Source organism: Bactrocera dorsalis, chromosome 2 (genome assembly GCF_023373825.1).
Source record: "Bactrocera dorsalis isolate Fly_Bdor chromosome 2, ASM2337382v1, whole genome shotgun sequence".
NCBI classification, from domain to species: Eukaryota; Metazoa; Arthropoda; class Insecta; order Diptera; family Tephritidae; genus Bactrocera; species Bactrocera dorsalis.
This window is the reverse complement of record NC_064304.1, coordinates 4,363,777-4,374,824: the sequence shown is the minus strand read 5'-3', so window position 1 is coordinate 4,374,824 and position 11,048 is coordinate 4,363,777. Positions and strand designations below refer to the sequence as shown.

General features: G+C 38.0%; 4 protein-coding genes across 4 annotated transcripts in view; 3 read left to right on the top strand and 1 right to left on the bottom strand.

Moving 5' to 3' along the window:
- Positions 1 to 11,048, top strand: part of LOC125776420 (glutathione S-transferase D1-like) — a 111,069-nt gene that overhangs the window by 28,991 nt on the left and 71,030 nt on the right. The window lies entirely within an intron of this gene.
- LOC105225826 (suppressor of lurcher protein 1) overlaps positions 171 to 11,048 on the bottom strand; it is a 44,628-nt gene continuing 33,750 nt past the window's right edge. Inside the window, exons 8-11 of the mRNA XM_029550045.2 lie at positions 1,178 to 1,341; positions 862 to 1,114; positions 587 to 791; positions 171 to 526 (exon numbers count right to left, since the gene is read on the bottom strand). Of these exons, the coding sequence (XP_029405905.2) occupies positions 193 to 526; positions 587 to 791; positions 862 to 1,114; positions 1,178 to 1,341 (956 nt within the window). The 3' untranslated portion in view covers positions 171 to 192. The remainder of the gene's footprint in view (positions 527 to 586; positions 792 to 861; positions 1,115 to 1,177; positions 1,342 to 11,048) is intronic.
- LOC105225823 (DNA ligase 3) lies at positions 1,269 to 4,661 on the top strand. The gene is made up of 9 exons (XM_011204458.4): positions 1,269 to 1,758; positions 1,823 to 2,016; positions 2,089 to 2,265; positions 2,328 to 2,497; positions 2,553 to 2,622; positions 2,685 to 2,866; positions 2,926 to 3,046; positions 3,109 to 4,241; positions 4,307 to 4,661. The coding sequence occupies exons 1-9, from the start codon at positions 1,398 to 1,400 to the stop codon at positions 4,413 to 4,415; spliced, it is 2,517 nt and encodes an 838-aa protein (XP_011202760.2). The 5' UTR covers positions 1,269 to 1,397; the 3' UTR covers positions 4,416 to 4,661.
- LOC105225824 (probable cytochrome P450 9f2) lies at positions 4,772 to 8,810 on the top strand. The gene is made up of 4 exons (XM_049448184.1): positions 4,772 to 5,045; positions 7,259 to 7,763; positions 7,848 to 8,502; positions 8,573 to 8,810. Exons 1-4 carry the CDS (start codon positions 4,843 to 4,845, stop codon positions 8,743 to 8,745), a joined length of 1,536 nt encoding a protein of 511 aa, XP_049304141.1. The 5' UTR covers positions 4,772 to 4,842; the 3' UTR covers positions 8,746 to 8,810.

Sequence of the window (11,048 nt, the reverse complement as noted above, 5' to 3'; positions counted from 1 at the left end):
ACAGAACTTTCATATAACTAAAACCAAAACTGAAAACTTAACTGAAATTTTGAAAGTTTGTATGACCAGATAAGGTGTCTTCCGATTGCAAAAACCAGACTGTTTAAGTAGCGAACGTCGAATGATTTTCAAAAAAAACACCATCAATAGAATTCAAAAATGCAGTAAAACACAGTTAGTTATATAATTTTTTTAATTAATTATTTTGAAATTTGCAAATAATTTCAGCAATATCAGAGTAAATGCATTTTGAGGACTGTAATATGATTTAAGGATACCACTACTGCCAGATATATAGCTCTGCATTGAAGTATTTTCCACGCGTGAACTTTTTCCTTGATAGTCGTAGAGAGCACGAAAACCAGTTTTATCGAAACGGTCGTTTGAATAGAAGGAAACACGGAAAAACCGACCATCTGACCGCACTTCAAATTTGTCACGTTTCCCACAGTATCTTCCATATTTGCGATCGGTGCTCATAAAATTCGAAAATTCCACATAATCGCTTGCTGTCAGATATTCACAACTAAAAGCACACATTTTTGTATTTAATACAATGTAATTAATGCAAATTAAATGGACTCACGTGCCGATACCCTCAACATCGAAGAAAGTAAATCGTATGATGACACGCTCATCAGGTTCGCCATAGAAGTAGTAATGGCAAATCATATTTTGTGGGTAGTAACCGGGAAAATTAGGTGACCCAAACCATCCTGATTTCCGATCTGTACTATTATACGTGAAGGTACAATTTTCATCCACCTGCTGTCCCGTGGATATCCCAAAATCTGAAAATAGTTATTGGAAATCAGGGATTATGACAATTAATGAATTTTATACAGTTGAATGTCAACGTACTTTTTACGAACTTATACTCTGCTTTGAAACCGTAATAATTGATTTTCGAGCCAGTAGGCGGATACCGGCCAATAAATTGAAGTAACAACTTCGGCCCATTCGACATAATTGGCTTGGGTAGAAATGCTCCACAAAATGTTTCAGTTGGTTCATATTTCCCACGCACTTGGGTTAGCAGCTGTAGCACATCATTTGCCTTGCATTCTGTAGCGTTTTTATTTTCCGCCGGAATGTGGAAATCTAAAAATTTTATCTGAAAGTTTGGAATGAAAAACGTTGCATTTCTAATAAAAATGTATTCATATTTTTTACTTGCCTGCACCCTCTCGTCGGCGCCACCGTAAAATTCAAATCGACACTGCACTCTCGAGGGCGATAACACTGGAATGATGTTGACATTTGGCACTGTGGGGAACAGCTGAGCAGTGTCAAAACGGCCGGATTTGTTTACACGCGAATCAAATATTTGCTTGCAATTTTCTGTGAGAAGAAATAGGAAAAAAATTGTTTGTATTATGTTTTTAAATTGTACATGAATGTTAAAAATTATACAAATTAGTTTATTTACAAAACACTTTGCCCCCCCAATACGAGTAAGCCGATTATTTACGAAAGAAATGAGCAAAACTCAGGACAACCGGCTGGAAACATTTCGCCGCGTCTGTGATGAAATTGGTGAAGAGCGCAGTTACAATAGCAAAGCACAATTGTTGAAGGAGTTTTTAAATAAAGGTTCAGATCGGAAAAGTTTTAAAGGAGATACGCTACTATGGATACAAATGCTAATACCTGGCGCTAGTCACCGGGTCTACAATTTACAAAACAAACAAATGCTGAAGTTGTTTTCCCGTATATTTGCTTGTGAGCTGCAGGAGATGCAACGTGAACTGGAACAAGGCTAGTATAAATACATAGTCTCCTAAAATTAATGTTACTGAACTATGAAATTAAATATTTTCAGATGGCGATGTTTCTGAAACGTTGCGCAAGTATTTTGAGTTATCAAAAAAACTGAAACCGCAAACAGAAAGCACACTTTATCTTCAAGACGTTGACGAGTTTCTTATAAAACTGGAACAGCGTACAAAAGAGGACGAACAAACCGATCTGCTCCGGCAAATATGCAAGCAAGCAACTGCTTTGGACTTAAGAATGGTGTGTGGAAAATATTTAGTTTTATCTTATTTTTGAAAAACAAAATCTTTTCTAAATAATACCATTATATAGATTGTGCGCCTCATCAAGCAAGATTTGCGTATAAACGCCGGCGCACGCCACATTCTCGATGCATTTGGGCCACTCGCTTACCCTGCCTATCAATCGTCTCGAGATTTGACCGCAGTCGTCAAACAATTCGCCGGTACGGGGAAGCAAAAAGTAGCATCACCTATTAAAGCAACAAAAGTAAATTTTTTTAAACGTTTTTAAATTGGCAGTTTTTATATCATCTAATTTTCATTTTCAAGATAACTGGGCAAGTGGGCAGCGTACAAGTAATGACACCCATCTCTCCTATGCTAGCTAATGCCTGCAAATCCGTTGAAGAAGCTTTTAAAAAGTGTCCAAACGGCTTATATACTGAAATAAAATACGACGGGGAACGCGTACAAATACACAAACGTGGGAGCGAGTTCAAGTAATTTTTGGATAAAATAAAAAATGTAGTGTTTTGAAATATTTTTATTTTTTAGGTTCTTCAGCCGAAATTTAAAGCCAGTGATGGACCATAAAATCAAAAGATTTCATGAACTCATACCAAAGGTAAGCTAAATTTATATATTTATGTAATTTCCTTGTTACAAATATTACATCGTCTACTAAAGGCTTTTCCAGGAGGCGGCGATATGATTTTGGATTCAGAAATCATTTTAGTCGATACCATAACTGGTAGTTTACTGCCATTCGGTACTTTAGGTGCGCATAAAAAGAAAGAATTTTCACACGCAGAGGTGTGCATTTTCACCTTTGACTGTCTGCTCTATAAAGGGGAGGACTTGACAAGCGTGTATGTGAAATGAGTTACAAACTACAAACAAATTTACTAATACGATTGTTTTTGTTTAGACCTTTCCACAAACGCAGAAAAATATTAGAGGAAAATATAAATCCTATAAAATCTTGTGTTGAGCTTTCAGAAAGTCAGTTTCTAAAAACGAAGAACGAGCTATCGCTGATGACCGCCAAGGTTGGTTGAAATATTGCTTTCATTTGAATTATGCGTATACTATATTAATGCTCATTTTATAGGTTATAAAAGCAAATCTCGAAGGTGTGGTGTTGAAGAATCCAAATGGCACCTACCAACCCGGCAAACGTGGTTGGCTGAAAGTAAAGAAGGACTACCTTTTTGGCGGCAAAATGGCCGACACCGCAGACTTGGTTGTGCTGGGCGCTTGGTTTGGTTCCGGCAAAAAAGGCGGTATTTTGAGTATATTCCTAATGGGCTGCTATGACAGTAGAGATATGCTCTGGAAGACGGTTACCAAAGTCCACTCCGGCCTGGATGATGCCGAAAACGAGAGAGTACATGAGGAGCTTATGAATTTAATGGAGCGCGCCGATCCAAACCAAGTGCCCAACTGGCTGTTATGCAAAAAGGCCCTAGTGCCAGATTATTTAGCAAAGGTGCCGAATAAAATGCCCGTTTGGGAGATAACGGGTGCAGAGTTCACCAAATCGGAAGCACACACTGCGGCAGGGATTTCTATACGATTTCCGCGCATAACGAGGCTTCGCGTAGACAAATCTGCCGACCATGCCAACGATTTGGAATATCTGCAGAAACTTTATGAGGCTTCAAAGAATGATGTGAACGTGGATTTGTTGCTTTCAAATTGTGAGGATAAGAATGGGGTGGTAAATGTAAAAATTGAAGAAATTGATTCCAAAATTAATCTCACGCCAAAGAAAAAGCCCAAAGCTGTCGATGAGGACGATGACCTACCGGGAAGTAGCGTTAAGTTGAAGAGAAAAGCTGACGAGGGGGACAAAGATTTGAGCGACAATAAGAAGAGGAAAACGCAGAGCCCAAAAGTGAAGCCGGAAAATGTTACAACCAAGGTGAAAATTGAAGGAAAGCTTGGTAAACAAGCGAAATTGGATTTCAGTTCGCTCGGCAAGAAAGAAGATAAATTTCGGGATTTCGTTAAGAATATCGACGTAAAGACAGAATCTCAAACGCAACAATTCGGTGGTGTTGTGAAAAAGGAAAGTGACATATTTAAGAATTTAGTGGCATACTTTGGCAGCGAAGCAGGCGATGAGCAGTTGAAGTGTGCTTTTGTGTCGAATGGTGGTTTAGTGACGAAAAATACAAACGATGCAAATATTGTGCTGCACGCAGCGACACTACTCTCCAGTGATGACTTCAGCGCACTTAGGTGAGAACTATTCTCCACTTTGAATTTCATAATTATTGTAATTGTATTTGTGTAAACATTCGCAGGTATCAATACAAACCGACGGCGCGGCACTTAAGCATCGATTGGCTGCGTGATTCACTCAAAGAGGGCAAGTGTATGGAGTATCCCATATACGCTGTTGTGCTCCAATAGCAACAAAAACTACTTTAAGCAGAAAGTTGAATGAAATTTATACACTTGTTATTGTTGATTTTAACAACTTTGTAATTTCACAAATAATTATCCATGTTGCACAGCTTAAAGCGGTTGGGTCTTATCACACCGTCGGCTGATAGGCGCCCTTTGTTTATATTTTTGGTAGTAAAATAGAAATGTACATATATATTTATCAAGTATTTACCGCTTTGTCGAATAAAGCTTCTGAAAAAGCTCTGATAACTGCATATATTTGTATTGGTGCATACATACATATGTATGGGTATTTACATATGTATGTATGCTCCCTCCCACTTGAGAATGCGCACAGCATTTATGGTAAAAACGCAGCTCAGTTGCATAGTTTCAATTAGTTGCGCGGCAGACGTCAATCAAAACAAGTGTGTTCTTATAATTGTACAAAATGTTGTGGGAAGCCTTATTCCTCGGCTCGATTTTGCTGTATTTATTTTATCGTTGGGCCACAGCGAATTTCGACTTTTTCGAAAAGCGTGGTATACCGTACGACAAACCGTTTCCGGTGTTTGGCAGTTTAACCCAAATTACCCTACGTCGGAGCTCCATTTTTTATACCATCAAAGATCTCTATAATAAGCACAAAGGAAGGTGAGTAAAGTTATTGTTGTTGTTGTTGTGACGTCGAAAAACATTTCTAAAGTAATAGCGAGGTATGCTGCCGCGTTGACACTCCTTGCCTGAATAGAAATCCGGGTCCGCTTCGTTTACTTAGACCCGACTGTCGTGGGACGGCAATTGAAAACGTCAACTTCGGCTGCATTGTAGCTTTAATACCCTCCTTAGGTGTATATATGTAGGTATAGCATACAATTTTTCCATACAAGAACTTGATTTTGATCGACCAGTTTGTACGACGGTTATATATATTGGGTAGTCGAAAAAGTCTTTTCGTATTCTAATCAAACTTCAACTTATTTTTTTTATGTTTATACTAATAAATAAATAAACAAATATGTTCCGTTTTGGTCGACCACTTTTTGCTATTTTTCCACTAGAGACATAATTCGGAAGCGAGCGAACACTGGAGATATACAACTGCAACGACATCTAATGACAAATTACGAAAAAACTTTTTCGACTACCTAATAATGTATCGATGATTTCGACATGTAGGCAATATATGTACATATGAGGGACTAGTTGACGTAAAAATAGTTAGATAAGCTCGTAACACGCGTTGTTTTTGCACACACTTTAAAGGGTTTCCGACGTTTCCTTCTGAAGGGTTTTTTAACATACTATTATTACTGTAAATATCAATTATAGGCTCATTATAAGCTGCTTTGTTGTTTTTGTTGTTGCAGCAGTTATCTACAAGCTGATTCATTAGATATTATTTGTATTATTATCAATAATAAATAAGTCGCAGTATTAATGTTTTTCTTTTGTTGTAGTGTAGGAGCGTGTAAACATTTCAGGCGTTTGCCTTAGACATTCCACACACATAACATACACAGTGCGTTCAAAAAATAACGACACGTGTACAATTCGGACAGATTTTTTCGATCTGAAATAAGAAAGTGCGTGCTCGGTATAAGAAATATTTTCAAGCAGACTTTCTAACGAAGCATCCTAAGGTGCCAAGATGACAAAAACAGTGAGAGGGAGGAATCAAGCTGTTTAAGAAGGATTAGTTATATAAATAGATACAATATGGGACATAAACCCAGCAGTACTGTAATCAAAGCCCTGCTTTCAACAACTCACATTGAAAAAAAGGTTGCTTGGGCGCAGGAAAATAATATTCACAGATCCACTTCTGTAGTGTTCAACACCTTTAGACGTGTTTGAATAAGAAAAGCACAAACATTTATTCAAAGGTTCATGCTCATGGATTTGGTGTTTTGAGGAGTTTCACAGAAAACCTGAACGCCGTTTGAATGATGAAATTATATAAAACGAGTAGAAATTACATCTTTTTTACCGATAAACGCTACCTACTCTATGGAAAACAAAACATTACTTTTTAAACGCACTGTATACAATACCATAATTAAGTAAGATTAATATCAATTCAATTAGAATAGCAATCAAGCAAGATTATAGGAGAGCAAAGTGCGATGTTAAGTGCTTTCGCTCACTTGAAGTGTAACATTGTTCAAAATAGTGAATGAGCTTCATATGTTCATAAAGCTTTCCTTGCCCCTTTCATTTCTAAATGCAAAGCTTCGGTCATGAAATGCAATTACTTGCTGTCTGAAAGCTTTTTCATAGTCTGTAGCACACAATAGACTTGCTTCTTAGTTAGCGTGTGGCAATGATTAACTGGACTTTATGTAGAGATAAATAGCTTTTATGCTCTTCTCAGCACTTCATGCTGTTGTTGTAGCAGAAAACGTTGCTCAAACAGATGAAGGGCCAGATAAAAGTCACAGTCCACTTTTGTTACGCTGACCCGGCTCTCGTTGCCATCTCGTTAGGGACTTTTAGTCAATGACATTTTTGAAAAGATTCGGGTCTTCGGTCTACCATTGACACGCTCAGTACCCAAAACATTAAACAAAATATGTTGGGTCGATGCATAGAAGACTATTAGGTCAAGCACTGTTTCCTTACTACTTTCGATGTTATCATCGATAATATGTGTGTACTGGTACGCGGCATGAAGCAAGTCTTCGATTACTTTACGATCTTCTCTTAATGCTTTGTGCCACTGCCATTATATTCGTAAGCAAGTGAGAAATCTTCAGAGGGTAGCTTTCTGGCTTCTAGTTTACTATATTCGGTTCATCTCTCATCTCTTAAACATCTCCTTTAATCCAATAAGAAAGCATCGTAACAGCTATTTTTTGTTATTTCAGCGTTTATGGCATATTTTTCCAGACGACACCTATATACCTTATACGAGATCCCGAAATTTTGCGTAAAATTACGGTCAAAGACTTTGATCATTTCGTAAACCATCGCGACTTTTTCGGTGACAGTCCAAACGATCTCTTCTGTAACTCCTTGATTCAATTGAAGGATGACAAGTGGAAAGATATGCGTAGCACCCTCAGTCCTGCCTTTACCGGCAGCCGACTACGGCAAATGTTCGATTTGATCAATCAGGTGGCCGCGGATAGTGCAAAATATTTGCAGCAATTGCAAGCGGAAGCACATGGAAAGGGTGTCGAGTTGGAGCTGAAGGACTATGCGACGCGTTTCGCCACCGACGTCATTGCGTCAACGGCGTTTGGACTGCAAGTAAACTCTTTCGAAAATAAAGAGAATCAATTTTATATGTTGGGCAAAAAGGCGACCACATTCAATTGGAAATTGAATTTAAGGTTCACACTTTTCCTGCAATTCAAGAGCCTAATGAAGGTAAGTACAAATTACTTAAAACTTAAGACTGCAACTCTTGCCCGATCGACTTGTGTCATTACATACTTCACTACTCTCTTTCAGTTGCTAAAAGTGGAGATATTTGATCCAAGCATAACGAGCTATTTTCGTTACCTCGTGCTCGATGCTTTGAAATACCGCAAGGAGCACAACATCCGTCGCGCCGACATGATTAACCTACTCATGGAGGCTCGTGGTATCTTTCCCTCTGACTCACCAAAGTCACACAGTCGCGATTGGACTGACACAGAAATGATAGCGCAGTGCTTCATCTTCTTCTTCGCCGGCTTTGAAACGGTCTCGACTCTGATTTGTTTCGCGGCGCAAGAGCTAATGGAGAATCCGGAAGTGCAGGAGAAAGTGTATCGGGAAATTGCGGAAGTCAGCGAACGCCTTGAGGGAAAACAGGTGACCTATGAGGCCTTGCAGGGCATGAAGTACTTAGATATGGTCATAAATGAAACATTACGGAAGTGGCCGGGCGCCGTTAATCTTGATCGCAAGTGTACGAAAGATTTTGTGTTCGAAGCGGACGGTAAACGCATTGAAATAAAGAAGGGTCAAACTATTATGATACCCGTGGTGGGTCTACAGCACGATCCGCAATACTTTCCGAATCCGGAAAAGTTTGATCCCGAACGTTTTAGCAGTGCGAATAAAGACAATATCAAGCCGTTCACTTATATGCCCTTCGGAGAAGGCCCCAGAAACTGCATTGGTGCGTTATTGACTTTCTAACTTTATTATATAATGTGTTCTATTTATTGTTAAATCTCTTTTTATTTCAGGTTCTCGTTTCGCGCTTTTGGAAGCAAAGGCAATATTGTATTATTTGGTGCGCGACTTTCACATTGTGCCAGGCAAGAAGTCAACGATACCCATGGTGTTGGGTAACAACGGCTTTCAGGTGGCGCCAAAGAACGGTTACTGGGTCAAGCTAACTAGTCGGAGCAAAAAATAAATGTGATAAGGAATTGAATTAAATTTGGAAAATATAATGCTGCGGACTTTATAAAAATCTGAAAATTGTTGATTTGAGATAAATTTATTAAGCTTTTAAGCAAATTGATATAATATTTTTGACTGGCTGAAGAGAGAAAGTTGTTCCGTTTGTATAGAAGTGATCTCTCAGTAAATATCTTCAACGATTTTTCCATCTGTTGAGTGCAAATTTTAATGACTCGTTAGAGCATTTTGACTGGTAACTGGCGAATGACAGGGATGATGCTTTGCTCCAAGGTCTGAATCGAACCGGATTGTTCATATAGATAGGTAGTAGTCTAACTGCTTGATATGAAATGATCTTGGTGGCCAATCGACGAGCCTAAAACGTGAAATTATCTGCTCACCGAAGTATGCTCTCATAAATCCTTTGATTGATGCGATGTGTGGGAAGTGGCGCCGTCTTGTTGAAACCAAATATGGCCGAGATCACAAAGTTCAATTTCAGCCATAAAATAGTCAGTTATAATGGCGCGATAACGGTCGCCTTTGACGGTTACGTTCTCGCCGGCATCATTTTCGAAGAAATATGGACCGATGATTCCACCGGCCCACAAATCACACCAAACTGTTATTTTTTCTGGATGTAATGACAGCTTTTGAATATTCAGCATGCTCTTCGTCCAAAATGCGAATTAGGGTTACTTAATAAGGAAAAATCTTTACTGAAGATCTTTATCTTGATTAGTTTTAGGTGATATGTATTTTTTCCTCATAAATGGGTTAGCTTGAATGGCAACTACATATCGGTCATTTGCTGCAAGACCGGCATAACTCAAAAAATGTGATTTTTGAGTTAATGCTGCAGAATTGTTCGTTATATCATACTTCATGTTGAGTGAAAAATTCATATGAATACCTCTTATATGCTCCGCTTGAGAAGAGGCGTAAGGTTGGAGTCACCGTGTAAGGTTGTAGTCAGTTGAAAACTTTAAACGCGTTTTCTGGAGAATCGATTTTTTTGACTTATGCCGGTCTTGCAGCAAATGAGCGATATGTGCTATAGTGAACTGATCTGAGCTATTTGTTCGAAGATTGTGGCGTTGGACGATTGATATTTGAATTCACAAGCTTCACAGAAAGATTCGTGTTAAAGTGTTTTCAAAATACTTTAACAATTTTAGCTTGTACATTCATATGTATGTATGTAGGTGTTAATAAACAAAAGACTTTAGAAACAAACTTCCATTAAGCAAATAAACAGAAATGCTTAATGCCTTCTTGTGAATGGTGAATGAATGAAAGTGTTTCGCCACTGAAATATGCTATATGGCGATATTGGCTTATATATTTTTTCTGCGTTGATAATTGTGCTTTATTTATTTTTTGAAAATTGTTGTTGAAATTAAATAAAATTTTGTTGAATACGAGTCATATTTGGTCGCTACTTGAGTGGCTTTGGAGTTATGTTTCTGTTAATCAAAATATATTAGTAAATTGAATACCACCCTAATGAATGTTTAGGGTAAAATAGACCTTTTTGCCTTCCTTAAAGATGTTGTAGTAAATGTTAACTCGATTACCATCGAAACTAGTTGGTCAAAGGTCTAGAAATTCAAATTACAGCAAACTAATGCATATTAATAATAGCATTTTAGTCAATAGTAGCTGTTATTAGTTGCGTATGCAACATTGTATATTTATCTGAGATTGAATAGCAATAGTCTTCTCTCTCTTTTATACTTGACGAGCTTTCACAAGGCTACAATTGTGCTTACAAAAAATTATTCAATGGTACGATTTTGCATCGCCATATGGCATGGGGAGCGTTTATATGATTCATATATACTACTATGAGCAAAAAATAATTGTTCATAATTTTAAAATTCTTCATTTATTCTTCAAAAATTCATGTCGTTCCCCTCAAAGTAAACCTCGTGGCCTCAATACACTTGTGCCTACATTTTTTCCAATCTTCGAAGTTGTTAAAGTCAATTCCCGATTTGCCTTCAATGCTCGTATTGATTCACGACTAATATGTACCTTCAATAAACTCAAAAAGTTTTCTGAATAGCCAGAAGTCACACGGAGCCAAATCAGGCGAATACGGTGCTTGCGGCACGATATTTGTTGAAAATTTGGCGAAAAACTGACAAACAATCAATGCAGAATGCGGCGGTGCATTATCGTGGCTCAAAAACCAAGTGTTGTCGGCCCTACTTTCGCGCAAACGACACATAATACTCATATTGTGTTCCTTGTTGACAGTTTGGCCGATAGGAAGAAATTCGAAATGATCTATATGTACTTCAAAAAGATAAG

Excerpts from the sequence above, each read along its gene's own strand:
- LOC105225823 (XM_011204458.4), top strand. The coding sequence starts at position 1,398 with ATGTTAAAAATTATACAAATTAGTTTATTTACAAAACACTTTGCCCCC. Across the intron at positions 2,266-2,327 it reads CACCTATTAAAGCAACAAAA|ATAACTGGGCAAGTGGGCAG; the intron begins GTAAATTTTTTT and ends TTCATTTTCAAG. Across the intron at positions 2,498-2,552 it reads AAACGTGGGAGCGAGTTCAA|GTTCTTCAGCCGAAATTTAA; the intron begins GTAATTTTTGGA and ends TTTATTTTTTAG.
- LOC105225824 (XM_049448184.1), top strand. The coding sequence starts at position 4,843 with ATGTTGTGGGAAGCCTTATTCCTCGGCTCGATTTTGCTGTATTTATTT. Across the intron at positions 5,046-7,258 it reads TATAATAAGCACAAAGGAAG|CGTTTATGGCATATTTTTCC; the intron begins GTGAGTAAAGTT and ends TTGTTATTTCAG. Across the intron at positions 8,503-8,572 it reads AGGCCCCAGAAACTGCATTG|GTTCTCGTTTCGCGCTTTTG; the intron begins GTGCGTTATTGA and ends TTTTTATTTCAG.